This window comes from Sceloporus occidentalis, unplaced genomic scaffold (genome assembly GCF_023333645.1).
Source record: "Sceloporus occidentalis isolate IW3139 unplaced genomic scaffold, rSceOcc1.0.p SCAF_51, whole genome shotgun sequence".
In the NCBI taxonomy this organism is placed as follows: Eukaryota; Metazoa; Chordata; class Lepidosauria; order Squamata; family Phrynosomatidae; genus Sceloporus; species Sceloporus occidentalis.
The window spans coordinates 6,230,318-6,252,745 of record NW_028317031.1 but is presented as its reverse complement, the minus strand read 5'-3'; the positions used below and the strand labels follow the sequence as shown (position 1 = coordinate 6,252,745).

At 38.0% G+C, this 22,428-nt stretch overlaps 1 protein-coding gene across 1 annotated transcript; it reads right to left on the bottom strand.

Moving 5' to 3' along the window:
- Window positions 1-1,298: 1,298 nt before the first annotated feature.
- On the bottom strand, window positions 1,299-14,577 carry LOC149288539 (protein O-linked-mannose beta-1,2-N-acetylglucosaminyltransferase 1-like). Its single transcript, XM_089491725.1, has 21 exons — window positions 14,458-14,577; window positions 12,483-12,585; window positions 11,778-11,890; window positions 10,367-10,432; window positions 10,099-10,212; window positions 9,108-9,225; window positions 7,584-7,682; window positions 6,975-7,102; window positions 5,990-6,060; window positions 5,757-5,832; window positions 5,146-5,229; window positions 4,836-4,877; window positions 4,394-4,452; window positions 3,863-3,935; window positions 3,643-3,771; window positions 3,428-3,553; window positions 2,895-2,959; window positions 2,689-2,733; window positions 2,476-2,611; window positions 2,047-2,156; window positions 1,299-1,386 (listed from the first exon to the last, which is right to left on the bottom strand). Exons 1-21 carry the CDS (start codon window positions 14,575-14,577, stop codon window positions 1,299-1,301), a joined length of 1,965 nt encoding a protein of 654 aa, XP_089347851.1.
- Window positions 14,578-22,428: the final 7,851 nt, after the last annotated feature.

Sequence of the window (22,428 nt, the reverse complement as noted above, 5' to 3'; positions counted from 1 at the left end):
AAACTGCCATAGGGGAACTACAATGTGGCTTTCCACAGTTTTTTAATTGTTTAGAAAAAAAATAGTGGTAAATTAGAATTTTAAATAAAGTGTAGAAATCACCTTATTCTATAGAGCTAGGTGCTAATGTTCTATAGGTTAATAGTGGTATTTTTGTTTTGCTATTTTTTTAATATATATATATATATATATATATATATATATATATATATATACTCAGTTAGTAAACCTTAACAAACAGAAAAAAACATCCATTGTGAAGCATCATCGAGAAAAACATTGACTTCAATGGTAAATCTGATCACATATCGAGTTGAGGTCTAAAGGAGAAGCTTTCAGTTTTTGCCAAGACTTAGTAGTGCTTCGTATTAATAGGCAAAGCATCACACCAAGTTATTCATGTTAGCAGCTCTCTATATGTTGAGGATAATGCACGATAGTGATGATTCAATGCATGATGCACGTGGTGATATAGAAAGTGTGAGGGGCTATTTTGGACCGGATAACTCTTTCAGATGGAATATCTCAGACAGACAAATTAACTTGAAAGCGCACATGGTATCAATGGGATAATTCAAAAGCTTAAAGGGGAAATACTGACATATACAACATGCGAGCTAAGTAACACACAGTAATAAGGCACTGCATGAGCGTGGCGACTGTCAATAGTCAGCAGGCCAAACTCAGCGAAGAGACATCACTACAAATACTGGCAGACATGGGTCCTGTTCATTCAGTCCGGAGCAAGGGCTCAGAACTAGACACCCACTTAGCGATTTTCCATTAAGGGAAATAAGGGATTTTCGGCTCGGGCTCACACACTAAAATCTTAAAACGAGAAGAAGGAAGTACGTTTCTCTCTCAATAATAAATACAATGCATCTCCAGAAAAAAAAAACAAGTCTTCCCGGCAGTGAACATAGTAGGAAAAAAACATCTTTCGCTTTATGTCTGATGAAGACTTGATAGAACTAGCCTTGAACCGAAGCAAGGAATAGCATTAGTGCTTGCCCTCTCAAATAGCGTCTTCCAGAATCTTCTGGAACCAACTAGTTTTTTGTTTTTTTTGTAGACAGTTGAGTCTTTACTCAACAAGAAGTCTGTGAAATGTCAGTGGATCATCCCATCAACAAAATAAAAGTTTTGAATTTACAAAAAAAAAAAAAAATGCTACAGGACGGTGCAGTCCCATGTCCAGCACGATCCAAGGGACATTTTGGCCAGGCCCAACATGGCCCTGCTGGAAGATGCGCCTCTGCTTATTGGACGGCAGTTATTCGACGGTTCACATTGAAGTGTCAGGATTGGTCGACACCAGCAGCTGCTGCTTCCTCTTTGGGAGGAGGTTCCAGGTAAATAGGCGTCACAGACGGTGGTTTCTTACCCCTGTGTACAGATTTAGAAAGATCTGAGAACACAACTTCAAGAGATACGTCAGTTTTAAATCGTAGGACCATATAGCCACGTAATTGTGAATACTATCTTTTTTTCCCCCCAAAAGATAGGATCGTTACCTAGAAGTGGTGTATCCTAGGTAACTATTCTATCTTTTGGAACCCAAAAGAATCGCATTCCCGTTCGCCTTAGCCATGTAACGGCAATCACAAGCAGCATCTTTCGCTATACATAATACATATTACCCAGTATTACATTTTAGTAAGTACCGTTTCAGTTTATTTTCTTTCTTCTGTTTATATTTACCACACCGGATTTACATTTTAGCCCCACTTCTCCCTCTAGAGACATAATTATATCAATTTGTATCTCACAATCACATACAACACTCCCACTTTTGAATAGATACAACGCATTATATACTTACAGCTCAACACACACAGGAATGGATATGATATATTATATGATATATTATAAATGGCATATATATCAATGCAAAGAATAAAGGATATATTAATCTCAAAGTATAATTATGTAACAAAAAATCTTAGTTGCATGTCATGGTTTGTTTTTATTCTACTCTCCCACTTTTCCATCTCCCCACTAACTATAATATTAATGGATCGGACATATTATGGTTGCGTGACTTACGAATATGGCGAGAAAGGAAACCCAACCACCAAGAAATGGTTTTTCTTTCGAAAGAGACGCCAGAGTCCCTTGTGGTTCCCTCTGACATCTAGGTCCCATATATGCAGGCACTGCAACAAAGGGAAAACCCCGTAGGGTTACATCAGAAATTCAGCTTTTCTCACGGGAAATAAGATAGCAAGAGAATTCCTTAATCCTACAGAACAAACATGACAGACTGAGATTTGAGATGGAAATGTTCCTAGCACTCGTTTCTTGCAGGGTTCTAATGCATTTAAAGTCACAATGTAGCGCGCATACATCGGCAAACGCTTCATTCATAAATTCTTACCAAGATGGCTTACAATATATATTGATCAAAATGATACTGTGCTGAGAGCCGTCACCTTTGGATAAAAGGTTTTCTAGACAGAAGATGATTAGAAGTACCTTTGCAAGCTGAGTCCAGGTAGTAAAGTCGGCTTCTTGCTCCATCCTAACGTATATCACGTACGTCTTTCCCTCGGTGTCAGGAACAAAGGAATCTTCACAGGGGTTTTTGCTGTGATCTAACATCTCAGCCTCACTGAAAGAAGTAGCAATATGTATCAGACCAAGTATGCCTCCCAGAGCAATCTAACATTTACAAAGGCAGGTAAATACCTGAGTATTCTGTGGACTTCAATCTCATAGGCATCCTTTTTCAAGCTAAAGAAGCACAAAATAGCAATATTAGCCAATTAACCACAAAACGTTAACAATCTTGAAAATGGTCTGCTAAAGGAGGACTCTAACTGCTCTCTCTTCAAACAGGTTTTCCATTCAATAAACACAACACACAATATAATAAGATCTATAACGAGACGTACCTGTCCACGTTCGTTAGTTGCACATTAGGAACGGTGTTAAACTTGTGCTTTTTAAAATATGCTTCCTGTTCGGAACAAAAGAACATGACGGATACATAACTAACATACACAAGTAAGACTTTTTTTTGTCTGTGACCTCAGAAACACGTTGGGTAGAAAAAGCAGCAGTTTGGGGTTACAGCAAATACAGCACAAGAACTGGTCATTTTTAGCTGAAACTACATTAAGAGAGTTCACCCATGTGTTAGAGATAAGGCTATATTCATGCATCTAGCTTGTCCCCTTTGAGTATGCTATGAAGGCAGTCACACGAACTTGTTCCTCACTTTCTATTATGTTATTGCTGCGCTTTTGTGGATGCCTGTGACCTCCAGCAGTCTTTGTAAGGGTGGGTGAGGAGAAGGGAGAACATTCAAGGTCAAGAAGCAGCAAATTGTTAAGCAAATTTTGTCCCTGATCTCAGTTTCCTCATCCAAGATCTATGAAAGCACAATTAATCTCTCGAAAGGTACGGTAATAGGAAACAGACTTACATGGAAATATCCATTCATGTTGAGACCTACAATGCCAAAATGATATGACCTTGAAACATCCGGGATAAGGCATTCCCGACCCTTTCTCTGCTCAGGCATCCTCATCCACATGTCCCAGTCCCACAACTACCAGACACGGGAAGAAGAATGGGAAATTAAGATACACGAGACATTACGTGCCATTGAGTAACGTAGATAAAAGGATAAGCACTTGCTTTTTCAGGTGTTGGCCACTTCGGTTCCAGTTCGTCCTTGTAAAGGTTTTTTCTTAAAACCCAGCCTAAACCTGGCATTGTTTCCACTCTATACAGAATGGATGGATCTTCTGCAGTGTGTTCATATCCCTTAAAACAGAAAACAAAATAACTGATGACATCAAAAAAGGAACTCTAATTTTTACAGCCAATAATTTATAATGGTTTAGTAGATGCCCACCTGGTCATTCCACGCAGAGATGCAATACAGACTATCATCCTCTCCCAGCAAATCAATTGTTTGACTAAGGAAACTGCAACAGAGATGGGAAATTAAATTTTTTTAAATGAAATTATGTGCATTTCTGTATGTCCGAACATGTTATTCTTGGCCTATAATTTTCAGGGGTGTACAAACGGTGATGCAGAGCTTCACGCAGATGTAATACATAAACTGCCATTGAAGAGTGTGGTCTCATGAAAGCCACATGGGTTTACAGAGCTATGTCCAAATTATCTTTACCGGCCAAAATGCAAAATACCCATCAGCCACATCAGAATAAATATTTTATTCCCAGGAGAATTTAGTACTTTTAGCTTGGCTGTTTGCTCTACAAAAGAATAAATGATGTTTAGCTAAGACAGATGAAACACAGAAACACATTTAGGCGTCTTACAGAGAAACACGGGTAAGGAGGTTTCACAAGAAAGAAAGAAAAAAAAAAAAAAAAAAAAAAAAAAAAGGTCTGTTATAATATATACAGCGGATTACCTGAAAAAATCTACTGAGATATCCAGATCTTCTTCAAGGACAATAACAAACTTGGCGTCCTGCGGAGTGTAGATGGCATTAACTTAGTGGAACATATAAACCAAGCAACACACACGTTAAGAAGCAATAGCAGGTGCGGGCAACAAGTAAATCCCCAGCTGTTTATCAGCTAATTTTTACACATTGCCAGACAGAATCCCAAAGGAAATAGTCAAGAACTGCGGGCTGGAAAGCTACCGACGTACTTTACCCATACCTTAGAAATTGTCTCATTTTCATCTCTCTATTCAATATGAGGATAGAACAAGTGGCTCTTTTTGCTGCTCAGCCTGAATAGCTGAGACACTTTACAGGTGACTCCCTGGCAACTTAACAGAATCTGTTTCACCAAGCGTATTGTTTGCTTACAATGGCTATTGTACGGGAATATGCAGTTACTCACCGGGTGAAGGTTAAACGTGGCCGTCAGGCTTGCTTTGTAATGCTGTACGGTGAGAGAGACACCAGAATGAGATCTTTAGATGAGTCATTACGGGTTGCTGTGGAATTGCACACTTACACAAAAGTAACCTATTAATATGACATTTTCCCCAATTAGAGTCAGCAGTTGTTGCCCCCCCAAATGTTTAACCATGAAACAACCATAACATGGATTTGTAGTGTCAGGTTTATCGGCTGTGTAGCTTTTGCATTGTTCGCACCAGTATGTTATTAGGTATGCTGTTTTCCTTTCACATAATCCATATCTTTACCTGGGACACACGTGCATTTTTAATGCTTATAGGGGTGTGCTGGATGCCTTTCAAACCATATAACTCCACTACGTCCATTGGTTCCTTAAAAAAAAGGAAGCAGATACGTTACAGAGATGACTAAGTGCTCTCCCTGAATTCAGTGCTCAGCCTATTGATTAAAAATGACGATGTATGATATGCTTGTGAAAATGACATTGCTTGTGCCTTGAGGTAAGGAATACAAGTTGTGTCAGCCTAACCAATTATGAGATCTCAGTGCTGAGCACCTGAATAAACAGCAATGATTGAATGTATTACATAGAACAATACCCATCCGACTCAGAACAGCAGCTGTTTTTGTGAACGTTGGATTACAGCAGCGGAAGTTAATTAAACACTAAACAGTTACAGGATTTATCAGCCTTGCAAAGATTTGCTTAAATGAATAATAATTGTTTTGAGAGAACTTTTCCTCGCTCTACTCCACAGGCTCCATAGAGTGTTGCCCTGCTGCGTGAACGAACATGCGCAGCATCATGTAACAGGTATGTTCAACGCCATTTATTTTAAGGAAAGATAGGTACCGGCTAGACAAAAATGGCATTACTGCTTCAGTAAGTCTAGCTTACCTCATAATATCCATCTATAAAGACTGTTATCATCTGCGGGTTCACACCCTGGGCAGAGAGAAGAGAACGCAGCATCCTATATATATATATATAAAAAAATATATATATATTAAAATAAAATCATCACGCCACAAACCTATTGAAACTTTATGAATGTTTGTCCATTATAGTCAAGAAAAACAAAGACATAGAACAAGGGTTTGTCTGTGCCGTGTATTTTAAGGACATTTTACCTGTACAGGTAGTTTGGCCTGTTCCCAGCAATAACAGCCACGGGCACATTGGATACTTTGTTTTCTTTTAGCTAAGCGAAAGAAACATTAACAGAGTTAATAACTTAACAATTACATTTCTTGTGCACTAAAAGATCCAGCTAAACGCCACAGTTACACAAACCACGACTACCGATATCATGGCTTTTATATACATAAATGTATTCTTCATTTCACTTACGTGTAATAACAGATATTATAATCAGTGATGTTTACGCACAAAAAAGGAATAGATTAATATTAAAACGAACTTCAAGATAATAAAACAAATACCTATGTTTGTTGGCAGTGGGAAGCTGCAAGTTTTTTTCCACAATCACAGAATGTGAATATGTGTGTGGGACCTGTGCAAGCAAACGGGGGCCGGTCTCCCTAATCCTCATCAGACCCCGTGGCCCGCTACCTGGGACTGGGTCCTTGAAAGAATGGTGGATCCATTGCAAGCATGAAGTGATTAAATTTAAGGGTTATGGGGGCCCTGTATTTAGCTTTGCACTAGATCCCAAGATTTCAGTCCTGGTGGAAATTACCGGCTAACATTAATAAATTTCCAATAAATTATCATTAAAACTTTAGTCTACGACTCATCGAGTGTGCGAGTGTGGAGGGTAAGAACTGGCGTCCAATTGCTAGTTCCCATCAAACAAAGAACCAAGAAGAGGAGCAGGACTCCCTAACTGCAAGTGCGCCTTCATACAGACATACAAAGCAGTATTTGACATAGTTGATTATCGGCGGTACCGTGTCTCTGTTTCTGTGTATTGCTTATGTTCCATCCACAACATCTAGGCTCTATAAAGATTTATTTATTTTTTAAAGAAAACCATTCTATGCCGTATACATCAGTACTACTATAGACGACTTAGGTTCTCCTAAACCGTATTACAGCTTCATATTTTCAGCCAAGCAGATAAATGTTAAAACATGTTAGAATATTGATACTCACAGGGACTGGGTTGAATTCAATTGGGGTTGGGTCCTTGCAGCTACAGACACTGCCATAGCCCTCCACCTTACTACAGAATCTCTTCCGCCTTCTGTTTAGCTCTGTATCGGGCCAGTGACATTCTGCTTCTGTAATAAAGAGACGCTCCAATATTAGTAAGCATTGTTTGATGCACTTATCCATTGAGTTGCCATTAGTTAAAATGCATCAGACAAGCAAAGTCAACTGCAGTTATTAAATATATTATGATGGTTGTCCAATACCAACAACATCTTGAAGGGGATCATGCGAGCTTAATTCAGTAATCACTGATGGAAACAAGTGTTTTTTTCCCCCCAGATGAATATGTAGCTTTTCAGTTCCAAAATAAAATAGTTTTGTAAATTGTCAGTCTTGCTCAAAAAAATGTAGTGTAAAAAAATAAAATGTTAAAAAATGGGTAGTGGGCACCTTGGTAATGAGGTGTAATATAAAGTGAACATGATTTTGCATAGACCAGGCGAAGCATTTTGGCTATGGAAAAAGCGAACGAAGCGTCCTCTGCAAATGTATACATACATTTCCAAGCAATATATTTTCTGCCTTTGCGATATACATTTTAGGCTATACCTTCAGGAGGGACAAGCTGGATATCCGTTTTGAGCAGTACTGGATCACCCCAAGTAGATAAGGCAGGGGATTTGGAGTGTTTCTCACCATAAATCTGCCCTAGAATGAGACATCAGATATATAAGCATATACAGGCAGAGGCTTATAAATACCAGAAAAAAATTGTATCCTTTAATTGAATTCATTCTGCAATCATTCTAAACTGAGAATACACCTAAGCATGCTTTTACAACCATTCTACTAAGCGGAAGCTGTCATTTGTTGCAGACTATATAATACATACTGACCGAAAAACGTACGATTACAAGCAAACAAAGTGAAAAAGACGATAGCAAGCCACGCTTTTATATATATATATATATATATATATATATATATATATATATATATATATATAATATATAAAACATGTCCTGATGAAAGTCTAATAAATAGACTGAAACGTTGATTAGAAAACTGCAGTTTCTTGAGTGATTATTTAAAGAAGTCCCTGGAGTGCCGGTAACTATTTTTGGATGTTTTATGATTTGCTGTTGCAGCTACTTGGCACCGGGCTAAAAAGGTGGTGATTGGTGTGCAATTGTTAATTTTGGACATATATATATATATATATATATATATATATATATATATACACACACACACAAGAAATGCATTACAATCTTTAGAAAGTATCTCCCTTCCATTAGAGAAAGTTGTTTAGCCCTACAGGACTTTAGCAAATAAATAACTGACTCTCTGCTTTGGAGCTGAAGCGGCACTAATGTTAAAATCTAAATGTAAAAAAAGGTCAGATGGGACTCATTCTACTTGATGGACTCCTATAAACATCTCCTTTGCTTTACTATATAAAAGAAATGACTCGGTAGCCATCATGACCCACTGTACCATGCAAACAGCAGGAACGAGGACGGAGAAGGGAGAGGGAAATTGCAGGTTTCACATTGTGCCGGCAATATTATTACTCTGCCGCCGCTAATCTTCCCTCCTTAATGTAAGCATTTCCCGCGAGGGAGCTACAGATTGGGGAGTCATAGGCATTTGTTGTAGTAAGTGCTCTTCTACCATCATACAACAGTCGCTTGCATCCAAAACATTCCACTTACTAAATATTTCATGCAGGCTTAAGCTTTATGCGTTTAGGCATTTTTAGTGGAATTACAACTAATTTTAATGTTAATTTTATTTAGATTTTAGCTTTTAAAAGCCAATGTAGTCTAGCTCTCTGCCATACACTATTTTTTAATGGAAAAAGTGCCAAAACCTAGGGTTTTAAAAGTAGGAAAAAACATTGTTCTTTTACAGTTTGCAACAATTAAATCTAGTCTCAAAAACAAACAAACCAACATCTACTGTATATTCACACCCTGAAACAGGGAAACAATACTACTAGACTGCATCTAGATACAATGGGTAACCAAATGCTAACAGAGCAGATGTAAACGGTTCCCGTTATAAAAGCAATAATAGATTTAGCAAAAGAAATAATGTGCAATCTTATATCTCCAAGAACTCGGAAAATACCTCCTTTCTTTACCACAAAGGTCCACATGTCCCTCCAACCAAGAGATGGAGCTATTTGGCTACCCAGACTCTTCAGAAGGTTTTTAGCGGTGTCCTTCAGATGGAACGAACCTTCATCCTGGAAACATAGGACACAAACAACAGTGTATTTGTGAAATGGAGTCTTTTCTGAAGTTGAGACAATTTTCTTTGTTGGCCCAATAAACAGAATCAACTACAGACTCATTTTCCTCTTGGGTGAATACTTGGGGGGGGGGGGGGAATGTACCTGTGATTGCCGTTTACTAGAGATGCCCCCTTATTGATTCTTAAGATGGATATATTGGTTTGGCTTGTCTTGTGTCACACAAATGCATAGAGACGCAAGCTCTCACCCACATACTTGTTTTATATTCAGCACCCGCTCATCACAACTCAAGAACATTTCTTGACATTGAGAGTCCAATTATAAGCAGCTATTTTTGGTAATGAGAAAATTCTACTCCCGTTTCCCTAGAAACGTAAAATTCAGTCCTTTAAACCTTGGTTGCCCTATAACAATGTTATTCTATGAAAACAACGCCATTTTGCACGAAAATATCTATTCATGCGCCAGGCTTAAAATTAAGGAGCCAGAATCCTTGAAAATGAAACTAATCTGTTAAATATAACACATCATGGGAGCGAACGGGTAAATATCTTACTGTTCTAGCGAATGTAAAGAATCATTCTATTCAAATGACCATAAAGCAGGCAGCATAATAGCATAGCTTCCTGTGAGATTAAACCAATAAAGCATAAGTGGTGTTTTCTCATCTGTTGGTGAATTACATAAAACCAAACACTGAAACCCTAAAAAAAAATTTTTTGGTTTCTTTTTAGATTACAACATTTGCATTGATTCATCCTGCTACTTTCAGGTGGATACCATACCTTAAACTGCAAAAGGAATCATTTTAAAGGACATTTTGCTGAATCGCAACATTGCATTTAGATCAGAGAGTGCGCTTACCTTCACGGTGAAGATCAAAACGCGTCCACGGGCCACCATGTTCAGAAAAAGCACCATTGCTTCGTCTTCATGGGGGGAATAGGTGTCAAAGACTCTCTTTGCCATTACATGGCCCTGTGCAGGAATAAATGTAGCTTTTATTAACAAGCTACTCCAATTTTTATTAGAAACAGGTAAATTAATATTTTTGTGAATTTGGCCTTATGGCCTTATGTTGTATATTTAAATGTAGCAGCGCTTCAGAATCATAGTAAATGTTGTGCAATACCGTTGCTTGATTCAACACAATCACATGGATTCCTCTTCCTTGCTCTCTTGTTTCATCTTCAAGCACCTGCCATGCACAAAAGCAAGAAACGTCATGAACAAAAATCATTAGTTGCAGCCTGGATTTGCAACCGGGCTTTGGTCGCGAGCAGGGTCTCTGCTACTAGCAGCAGGAGAACAGGAAGCTAGCACAGTGCTCACATAACTCTGCCTCCTTCCTCTGGGGGCGGGGCCAGAGAAGTTGCTCGCACAGCCGGGCCCCTGCAGAAGTCTGCGAGTGAGAGATCTGCAGTTCAGGTAAGGGGGTGGGGGAGGGTTTTTGAGCAAGTATGTGTGATTAATGGAATGAATGAGTATTTAAATGTTTGTGAATGAGTGGATGTGTGAGGTGGGTGGTGGTGGTAGCATGGCATAGGGAGGCTGTAATCACACTACTATCATCCCCAGGTTCCAGCATGTACTGGCTGCCTTGGCTTGATAGGAGTGTGACTGCTGTTAGCAGATATATATATATATATATTATATATAAGGCATATCATGGGGCTGAGTGGCATATAGGAGGGTATAAGACATTTCTGGAGGTATTATATATATATTATATACCTCCAGAAATGTCTTATACCCTCCTATATGCCACTCAGCCCCATGATATGCCTTTTAACCCCCTATATGCCAGTGACATATAGAGGTATAAGGCATATCATGGGGCAGAGGGGCATATAGGAGGGTATAAGGCATTTCTGGAGGCAGAGTGGCATATAGAGGGTTAAAAGACACATCATGGGGCAGAGTGGCAAATAGGGGGGTATAAGGCATTTCTGGGGGCAGAGTGGCAAGCCTGGGGGCAGATGTGCATAACTGGGGGGGGCAGGTTGGCAATTAAATGGAAATTTAAAAATATATATTTTTCTCAATCATAGCTTTTATTAAATATGAAAAAATAGTTTACATGAATTAATATTTACTAGTAAAACTTTTTTCCTATGGGTTAGTCTTATATTCAGGCTTTTTGTTTTTTTCCTAAATTAATATTTTGATTTTGGGGGGTCTTCTTATAATCGAGCAAATACGGTACTATAGATTTTTTTTTTTAATTAATGTTATGTTTAAAGCTGGATATGAAAAAGGTAAATTAATTATCGGATGGTTAATTGTTTGCATGGTAGACACCCTTGGATCCACAGTGTCCTGAACGTGCACTAAAAATTGAAGTAATTTAGCAGATCCATTGGCAGCCGATTAGTTTTTTTGTTCCCAGAAGAGTTTTTGTTGGAAACAATGCATTGTGCAGTTGTACTTTACTGTTAACAGGATGGCCACTTTATTTTTGTCAAACTTTTTTGTAGATATCTTTATTGCCCTCAGTCTGACAGCCCGATATTTAATATCAATAGAAAAAGGGCAAGACTCACCGTTGTCCCATCCACAGCTATATACACCTTTGATCGACTAGAGTAGACTTCAACATCCAGGACTTTTTTACCACCAGCTGGTCGATGAGGGGATTCTACATTCTCCACAACATCTGTGAAAAGTAAGAAGTCTTAAGTAAAACATGTAGTGTTTCTAGGCGTTTACCATTTCTAGAAGCTCCTGAAAACTGAGAAATGTAGACAACTATATGAGATAAATAAAAATTAAAAAACTTTGATGCTGGTAAACAAGTGTGCTCATTCATAGGGAGTTAGCTGTGTTGCATGATCAAAGAAGTTGCCTTTATCCTTGCAACATTTATACGACACCCCCTAGAACACTATCACAAATGCCCTATAAAAGATTTGCTTTCTACTATAGATATTATTTATTGTTTTATCTAGTGCCATCAAGTTCCGTTGTATAGTCCCTCTGAAGTGCCCAAAAAAATCATTTTGCATTGCGAACAGCACAGATCTGTGTGTGATGAGGTCAGCAGAGATTTCGAAACACGTTGATAACAATGGGATCCGTTTCCACGGTTCCGAACCAAACGTGGATGAGTTATACAGCTCACCTCATAGACTGATGTCCCTCATACTAATATCCCCACGGGGTATTTTCTTCATACTGAACGCATCCCCACTAAAGTCTGCCATACTACAGCAGATGACAGTTAGCAGATATGATTAATTCCAACATACCGTACTCTTGATCCATCTCTTCTTCATTGACTGCCCGCCTTGTGTCCAAGATCAGCTTGATGTTTACAATAACTGTTACAAGCAGAAACAGCACCCCCACGGTCTAAAAGGACAAAGACGTTATAATCTAAATCTTTTCAAAATATTGTGGAACCATCTTTAAAAAAAAAAAAAAAAGGAAAATGATATATTGTCAGATTAAACAAATGACACCTAATTGAAACCCTGGTTAATGGTCTGATTACGTTTTTTTCTCTTTATTTAAAAGAAAAAATTTATTTATGAGGTTTAACGTTACGTATTCATATTCACTTTCCTTTTGCGATAAGAGTGTAAGCTTGCGAGCCGGGCTCTCTTCACCTAATGTATCGGTTTTAGTCCGTCAATTCTCGTCTTGTCAGACCCCTTGAATATATGTTTTGTATTAAGCGCTGCGTAAATTGTTGGCGCCATATAAATAAAAGATAATAGCAATAATACACTTGACTATGGATACGAGGCATTTGCTTCAACAATTAGTTCTAGAGCCAAAAGCATATAGCTCCAACGGGGCCGTGTCTGTCTTATGACACTTCAAAACTTACTACAAATGACTACATTCGTGAGTTTTTTAACCCCTTTACTGCACGCTGTGGCCCCAAATATCAGCTGTAAATATTAAAACATGTATAACACAAATCTCAAAATAAGCCCAGCAAGAAACCATAGGCTTTAATTCGGACCTGAATCCATCAATAAAAAAATAAATAACAAAAGGAGCATTTTAAGAACAAGATATTAAAAAAATAGATTTTCAATATAATTTCTAGAAATGATGAGGAATGGATCTACAATTTCATGAATAGTTTATTGGAAAACAGCACTGAGCGTGTGCATCCAATTACAACATAAACCCATTTCACTGAAAATTACAATTCAATCTCTTCGGATGGCCGCGTTCCCAAACTCCATCTCTTTGCACAAAACCAAATTATAAAAGGAAATCTGATAACTATTTTTGTAATTGGTTCATTTATAGAACTCTGCTTTAACTACATTCAGGCTTGTGCTAATGAAGTAACCATAAAGTGCAGTGTTAAACTATGTAACACTAATACTTTTTCGATGGTACGACTGTGGCACAGAGAGAAAATACATACAGCCAAGTGAAAAACCTAAACTTATACTATATATACTATATACTTTTATATATATATAAAAAATACGCATATTAACAAAATACATAAAAAAAACAACCGGCCAAACATATTCAGCGCAGTTCTTCCAATGATCTATCATAGTTACTATGACAACACAACAATTATAGATGTATTTCCCTAGAATTCTTCAATGTAACATGTAATTATTGTACAAACAGCACACATTTCTGGTGAGAGGTTTCGTAAATAATGGTATGACTTTATGATAAGCATAAAAGATGGTAAATTATTACTGTCACTGAGAATTGCATGTATTTGAGAACTTAAAACATAAAATCTATTTAATTTCTTCAGGGGTTTAACATCCCATGAACATACACATGGAAATATGTTATGTTGTAGGTACCTCTTTATTATTATTTCTGACATTCCTCCTTTTTCCAGGTAAAGCTGTGTTCCAAAGCTCATATAATGCAAACTATATACAAAACTTAGGGATATTGATAAATTGAAAATTGGTTTTAATTGTCACTTATTAAACCAATCACAGCGCAGATACAGCGCAGATACAGCGCAGATACAGCGCAGATACAGCGCAGATACAGCGCAGATACAGCGCAGATACAGCGCAGATACAGCGCAGATACAGCGCAGATACAGCGCAGATACAGCGCATTCTTCCACCCTGCTTTTAACATATGGCTTTTTGTAATGAAGAGTCATCATCCCTTTAAGTAACACTGAAGATAAAGACATCAAACTATGAAAGAGGGCTTTATGAATAGAAGGATGTACTGTAAACATATCTTGCTCATCGTATAACATTCATTACAGACCTGGCACATTCGCCGCACTGCCCGTTGGTTACTGAGTTTGTACTTCCATGCCAGATACCAGCTCCGCTTCTTTTGTGGGAGTGGTGGCTTTGCGAGGCAGTTAGGGTCCCACTTTTCCATGGCCTCCATTCTAGGCTGGGCGCCTTGCTGATTCGGCTGCATCACTCGGTTTCCTCTTGTCATGGGCATCGCCAGTGCCCTGGGTTCCTAAATGGCAGCATAAATCCTACAGGAAATAACATACAAACATCCGGTTAGTAACACTTCAGCTGGAAACATCATGGAGATTTATCTGTCAGTGGATAAAATAAAGTTAATTTTACTCCCATAACACTCATTGCAGACACCACTTATACTCCGGCATCATATTTAGCACTCTGCAAAACAAACGCCTACCAGGCACACTTCCAATCCCACAAAGTGCATTCTTAACCTCTCACTTTATCTCCAGAAATAAGTATCCCACACATGGTGCTGCTATATAATTAGTTGCAGAATGTTCCATGAGAAGATGTTGGGGGGGGTCTGTGTAAATGCTGGGGTAGAAAAACACAGCCCCCCCCCTTGCAGGAGAAACTCATTCTTTGCCTCATAATGGATGTTGGCATCAGAGAAGTGTAATCTTTAACTCTTGCAGTTTAGTGAACACACAACATAATCATATCAGCATATCCATCCAACCATAGTGAGAGAATTTCCTAGTTAAACCCATGACCTGGAGCTACTCCTTGAGCCATGTTACAAAAGGCATCATACAGAATATTTCCTGGGACAGGTACCTGCATACGATAACCTGAAGGCATAATGTAAAATAAGGCTAAACCCAAGTAAATCAGATAGTTACTAGACATTCATTCTTACACCCTATATTAAAATGAACCGTATCACTAAACAGCAGCTCTAGTTCTCTACAGCATAACATAGTATCTACCATAAATCTTCATAACACACATTATTTATACAGGGGTCGGCACTGCTCATGGTGGACGTTTACTGGGGTCTGTAGTGGACAATCTAATGATGTTTTCCGTGTGTGTGTGTGTGTGTGTGTGTGTGTGTGTGTATGTATATATATATATATATATATGGAAATGGCCTGTGAAAATTTGCATTGATGATAAATAATGAGAAACCAACGCACAAGTAGCAGTCACAGTAACTCTACTCAAGGACAATCCATTCATTGTCACCGTAAGAAGAGGAAGCTGACGCAGCCCATCCAGGCTAGAACATAAGCTCCTGATTTACTTGATAAGTGAAAGGTTAAATAATTACAGCATCTCCTCTTCTACAGACAGCTAGGGGAGCATAAAGATTCAGACACTACTTGCAATGATAAGAAAATGAACTGTAAAAAGCAGTTTTAAGGCATCTTAGGGAATTTTACAAGGGGTGGTAATATAGCCGTATCTTTTGCGCAAAATGAACACATCTGGGAATAAGAAATACAATTAAGTGTCCCTATAGCTCGAAAAAAAGTTCTAATTTCTGTTGAGGAATTTATTACAATACACGTGTAGATGATCATGCTTCATACGGCATTGGCTTCATAAAGTCATTAATTATAGCAGCGTTTAGAAGATCAGGTCCCATGAGGCCATGGCTATGGTGACAGTTCTATAAACAGTTCTGCATAAGCAGACTATTCCATTTCCCAAATAGTGACTCCCAGGAGTAGATACCAGTCCCCCCCCCTCCCCAGACAGAAGAAAGGCCACCTAACAGGCTTAGCCACCGAGCTGGTCTTGGGCTTCCAACTCCTATCACTTTCGGCCAGCTTCATTTGCCTGTAGTGTAGTGCCCCCCCTCTAGGTGGCAAATGTTTATGAGGGACGGGGGTAGAGAGGAAAAGCCGCAGGCAGGTGCTACATGACATTATACCCCTCTATCTCCCCATTTATACGGCTAACCTCCAGCTTCCTCCCCACCACTGTCTTCCTCCCCTCGATTTTACCCTCCAGTCCCCTGCCGCTCGCTGCCCGGAGGATATTTGGAACCAGTCCCTTCACTCCAGCCGGCGCTACCACTCAACATCGCTCTCAGAGACGGAAAGCGGCACTGAGAACGCGCACGTAGGCGTAACCCTAACGCGAACCACCCCCATTACCCTTAGTGAACGCATGCGCAGAGTGTTGCGCGCTCTCTCACCCAAGCCTTGCGGTAATCAGAAACTCTACGGTTCCTCAGTGGAGCCAAAATCCTCGCGTCGCCCTTTGCTCCCCCCCCGGCGTCCCTCATTTCTAGGAGCTCAGAATGTTTGCTGAGGATGAGTGTGTTACTGGGTTCTACTGCTGTAAAAGTCACAGTACTGTGTGTGCAAACAGAAGAACGCCTCAACCCCCTAACCACATCTGTTCCCAAATAACCATGTTCCAGCATTTCAAATGGTATGGTGACCAGATGTTCACAGGGCCTGGTTACAGTTTGTCACCCTGCTAAGTGTAAAAGTCAAGATTTTTGTAATATATAAAACTTTAGATTCGCCCATATTGATTTAAATGTATTATTTATTTATAGCTTTACTTACTTATAATTCATTTTGTAATTTGTGTATTTTGGTATGTCAGGTTAACACACATTTTCCCTGTTTCGCTGTAAATATCAAATAATTTAGAACCTTAAAATATTCACAGAAAAAAAAACAAGTAAAAAATATTTAGTTGGTTAGCACTTGAATAATATATGCCAGCTAATGTGGTTAATGTTTAGGGCCCCTATACACAAAACATGCTCTTATTGGTTGCACGCAGCCAATCAGTGGCAAGAATCATTAAAACCTGGAGGAGAAGGGAGCTCCAGCTGCGAGGCTGCAGCTTCTAACTCAGGTAAGAGTATTTTTTTCTGTTTCATTCTTAAAATAAAAAATAAAAATATGCTACCCCAAAAAATGAAGGAGGTCCAGAGAGAGAGAGAGAGAGAGAGGGTGTGATAGTGTGGGATAGTACTAACAATTCACTATTACACCCTAAAAAAATAACGACTGGAGTATATATATTTTTCATCGTTACATTGCAGTCAGGCACTTCATTCTGTCTGGGTCACCTATATTATAGAAGAAATGCTAAGCAAAATTCCAGCAAAAAACATAGGTGGTTTTTTTTCCATTTTTATATTTTAATTCTCTTAAGTACTGTGGTATAAATATACAATTCCTTTCACACCAGCCCTAAAAGTCTTAAAAGTACTAAAGGTGAAAAAGAGGAATCATGCAAACCCATGCGACACAAATGGCAAGAAAAATCCCTTTTCTTTAAGGGTACAAAATACTGGTCATTAAAGGGTTAAAGCACATGCATAAATGTATAGAGTAACTTTTTCTTTTTTTTCTCTCCCATTTTTTGCAAGAGCATCACTGTCTCTGGTCTTTCGTGGATTTTGTGTGTCTATATTGTAGGGGGGAAAAAACAACGTTATTATTATTATTATAACTTTTTTTTTTTTTTTTACAGGACTAGGGATAAAATACCAGCCAGATGGCAACTCTTGAAAATTTTTGAGCTCTTTAAGGGTTTATTTTTGGGGGTTTGTTTAATTTATTGTTCATCATTATCGTAGATATCATGGTTTAAAGTAGGTTTTATTGCAAAAATGTGGCTGAATTAGTCAAAATATTATTTTCCTTTTTTTTTTTTTCCCAGTGGCTTCTGCAGAGTTATTCCGCTCTTCTGACCAGTTGGCCGTGAAATCTTTTGTGCTTTATTCTGAAAACTATGGTCTTTTCTCTGAAACTTAATACACATCTGCAGAAACGAACAAATAATAAGAGGCACCCCAAGGTGTACAGGTGGAGGTAATCTCTATAAAAAAAAAAAAAAAAAAAAGATTTTGTTTTTTTTACATGAAATTAAACACCCCAGAGGGATTAAGAACAACACCTTTAAAAATATTTGCTGGCACGTCTCTTTTTGTTCTTTTAAAACCAGATAAAATAGAATTTGATTGTGATTCCTGAAGAAATTTACAAGATGAAGAATGTGTTGTTTTTGCTGCATACATGTGGGCCAAGTTCTTGAAGGTAATCTGTGAAACCTAAGTACGTTCCAGGAGTCCTACGGTCGTCCTTGTGCCTGATTCTCTAATAGTGAATGGAGTTGGAGTCGGTCCTGCTTCCTAGTGAAAAAGCATCGTAGTTTTACTTAACCCCTTAAGGACAATGGGTTGTCCTTAAACCAATGCATTGGTCATGAAGAGGTTAAATGTGGTGCAAGTGTTTCTTTATCATGGGTACAGTGCATCTTTGATATGTCTAATGTATAGTTAATTTCACTGTACATGGTATATTTTCTATTATTTTATTACAGTTTATGCGTCAGGTTATGGCAGGGCCAATCTAGATCACCGTGGAATTCCCTAGAGTTTCTACCATTCTCAGTATCTATCAAAAGGAGGCACACATTGCAGTCAAGCACCAAAAGGAAGGGGAAAAATTATTTCCTTCTTATTCACACATTAGTCAGAGTGTCCGGCTGGGTGATTAACACTGAGCTATTCTATTGTTTACCGCAGGGCGATATCATAAAGAATGCACATACAAATGGCTAATATGCAGCATTCCAAATTTATTGTATAATCTGAAAAATAAAAACATTTTAATTTTTGAAAACGTATTTTAATGTGATATTTGTAACGTTTTTTTATGGGAGTACCCTGTGGTGAATTGTGTAGGGATGGTAACAGTGCTGTTCTTATCAGTAGCTATTATATTATCTATTGATAATTGCTGGGCATGAATTCTAAACACATTTTAGCTATACTGTTTCCTATGCTCTCTCCATATATTGACCTGCGCACTTGTTCATATTTGCTGCCCCTATTATAAAAGTATTTGTCTCTTGGTAATAAATATTTAGTCCAAATAGATTTTATTTTACTTTATCTCTACCTTTTTATAGTGGAAAGCAAAAAAAAAAAAATTCATGCTGGGTGTGATTACAGTTATTTACCACCAGAGGGCAGTGATTTGCCAACTCGCAGAATGAGGGCTCTCTTTATATACCGGTATATTGGCCTTTTTTCCATATAAGTTTCTTTTATTAACATTCCAAGTGTCAAAGAGTTGTGCAGTGGGATTACTAAAGTTAAAAGGACAGTCAGGTTCCATAACAAATAAACCTTATATTAAACATTTTAAAAATCCTTTTAACCATGTATGTGCTACTAATATTGCACCAAAAAGAAAAAGTACATTTAGTGAGAAAAAGTATAAAAACAAAAATAAAGTTCTTACGGCTGGTATTATTAAAAAAAATCTTCACCTACCAGCCAACAGTTTGGACAGTTTGGACCCCCCTTGGGGGTCCTCGGGAAGCATCTCATGGCCTCTAGGCCAGAGGGTTAAGTGTTTCCCTCTTTCGCAGGTACTAAAACGCTTGGACCTATTGATGTGATTTGTACATTTTCCATTCAGGGTGATGAAAAACCTTCTGTTGGACAAACGGGAGTTGAGTTCATGTGATAATGAACCTTTGCCTTTAAAATGCTGTAATGTAAAAAGAACAATTGCAAATCATACCTAAAAGACTAAGAATCCTGGCTGCTTTTCAGAAAAACAGAATAATTAGAAAAATGTAAATGTCGGTAGGTATGATGTAGATGTAAAGCCAAAAGGACTACTGTACTTGTTGTGTGATTGTGTTAAGTAACTGATGGTATCCAAAATTAAAAATCATAGAAGTATTTGACTCAAACACCCAAACAAGTTAAACCTTTAAAGCGCAACTATTCTAATAGATTTTTACGGCGTCCTGTCAGAGGCACTCCAATGAGTGTTGCACTATGACTGAGGATTGTGGGATTTGTAGTCTGGATTCTTGATACCTAGCATTAATCTAGAACCTCAAAAACTAAATTTTATTTCTCAAAAAATGGTAGCGGTGACAGAATGATGCCGCGGTTGCCAAGGAAACTCAAGCATAACAAACAGTGATAAAAAAGATGCATAATAGATATTATAGATTCAACTCAATAGCACCATCCACCCCCAATCTTGTTGCTAGGAGAATTTTTCCTTGGAAGATTTATCTTTAGAAGTAGCTTCTCACAGTGTTAGTGTCCTTCTGGCACAATTCATATTAACCCCTTCAAACCAATGAAAAGTGCATATGAAATGGATATAGCGGCAGTATTCTGTATCTTCAGATCGATTGCGTGACGTGTGTAGACGTTAGTTGGATTTAACACGGGTGAAAATCACATGGGGAGCCATTCGATGCCCTGTCTAAACTCAGGTTACCAGGTTAAAAAAAAAAGCTGGCTACATAAAGACCAATTTAAAACAACATAACCTATGTTATTCAATGAGAGTTGCTACATTTTAGCACATCTTACATTGATACTTTTTACTCAAGTTTTGTAGGTGGAGAAGAAGGCAGATGTAGACAGGTCTAAACTAATTGTATCCAGTGAAAAAAGGTAGAACTAACAAAAAAATTAACCCTTTCAATATGTGCCAACATTGCAGTGGAATGCAGAGTAGTATTTGGCATCATTCCTCATTGTCAACAACCTGCTACAATTTATCAATGAAAAGTAAGATTGTTTTGCCAATGAAGATTGAGAGAGTTCTGGCAAGAAACCCTGACAAGTGAACATTGCTTATTGGTAAAAGTTCTCTATTGTAACATAATAAAATGGTTTGAAAAATAACCCTTTCCATACTGGCACTTATTTAATGTGTTGTGCCTTAATGCCCTTTTTTTATCAAGGGGATCTGGACTCATTTTTATGGCTAATTTTAACCAGATCAAAATAATTGAACAATTAGGTTTCATTTGGTTGCCCAGAGATTTGCTTGGACCTGCTTATAAAAGCAGTAATTTGAAAAGGAAACAACCATATTTTTATTACTAGAATCAGATGAAAAATATGTTTTTAAAAGTATAGTGTTGTTTTCTTTAAAAAAAAAAAGTTCTAGTTTTTGCATAATATAATGTTTTATTATGTCTGCATATTAGTCATTTGTATGCTTTGTATCTTGGCATAATCTGCCCCCTTATCGTTCTGCTTTGTGGTTGAAAAATAGAATGACTTGGTCTAAAAGACCATTGAAAGACTATGAAAAAAAAAAGGCTGTATTATATTGTACAGACAGGAACATTTTCTTTGTTAGTCTGTATGTTAGACAGCTCATCAAGCTCCTTGTTCTGTATATATATATATATATATATATATATATATATATATATATAATTGTAACATTGCATTATCTGCTATCCATCACAGACTTAACTTGTGTGATTTGGCAAGCTATTTGTAGCCAGTGGGTGACAGATTCTGTGGTTTCCCTGTCTTTTACTTGAATACACTGACATGCATATTCAGACTATTCCAATTGTATTTATATTAGTGATAGTTAACCAACCTCTAAGGTTTCAGGAAATAATTTTATATTGGAAAACATCATAAGACCTCTGAAAATGTAGCGAACACTAACTAACTAACTAAAACACCATTTATATTTTTACTTTCAATGGCCTTGTTTGTCAATGAGACCCAGACAGTAGCTTGAGTCTGGCACCAGTAATGGACAACAGGCCCAGACTGACCGATGGGTCCCACCTGCGTTTAGAATATTTATCCTCCACCGGCCTTAAAGCATCGGCACCATGGCTGACTTTACGTCTCCAGTCCGGTACTGATGAACAATGGTGGGTATAGGAAGAAACAAGTATTTTGCATATATAGCGTTTTTTAGATAGATTCTATAGAAGGTTTGTAAGCGTTGTGTCTGTCACACAAAGTTAGGCGGCATGGGTGGTGTGATCGCAGTTACATATAGTCTCTGTTCTATATAAAGAAACTCGTGTTCTATAAATCAGAAGGCTGTATTCCACATAGAGAAAGATGACCTACTTATATCAGTGCCTGTTGTGGGTATTTGCCAGTTTAGGGAACTGGGCCCCAGAGAGAAAGCTCTTCATTTGCAATGCAAATCACAGGCAGACCGATCTATGCAATTTCTCCCTCGCATCA

What these genes read in the sequence shown, in the direction of transcription:
- LOC149288539 (XM_089491725.1), bottom strand. Translation starts at nt 14,577, where the DNA reads ATGGAAAAGTGGGACCCTAACTGCCTCGCAAAGCCACCACTCCCACAA. An exon ending in CTTTGTGGTAAAGAAAGGAG is followed by an intron (nt 7,683 to 9,107) that starts GTATTTTCCGAG and finishes GTCTCATTCTAG; the next exon opens with GGCAGATTTATGGTGAGAAA. An exon ending in GAAGTCCACAGAATACTCAG is followed by an intron (nt 2,612 to 2,688) that starts GTATTTACCTGC and finishes TACTTCTTTCAG; the next exon opens with TGAGGCTGAGATGTTAGATC.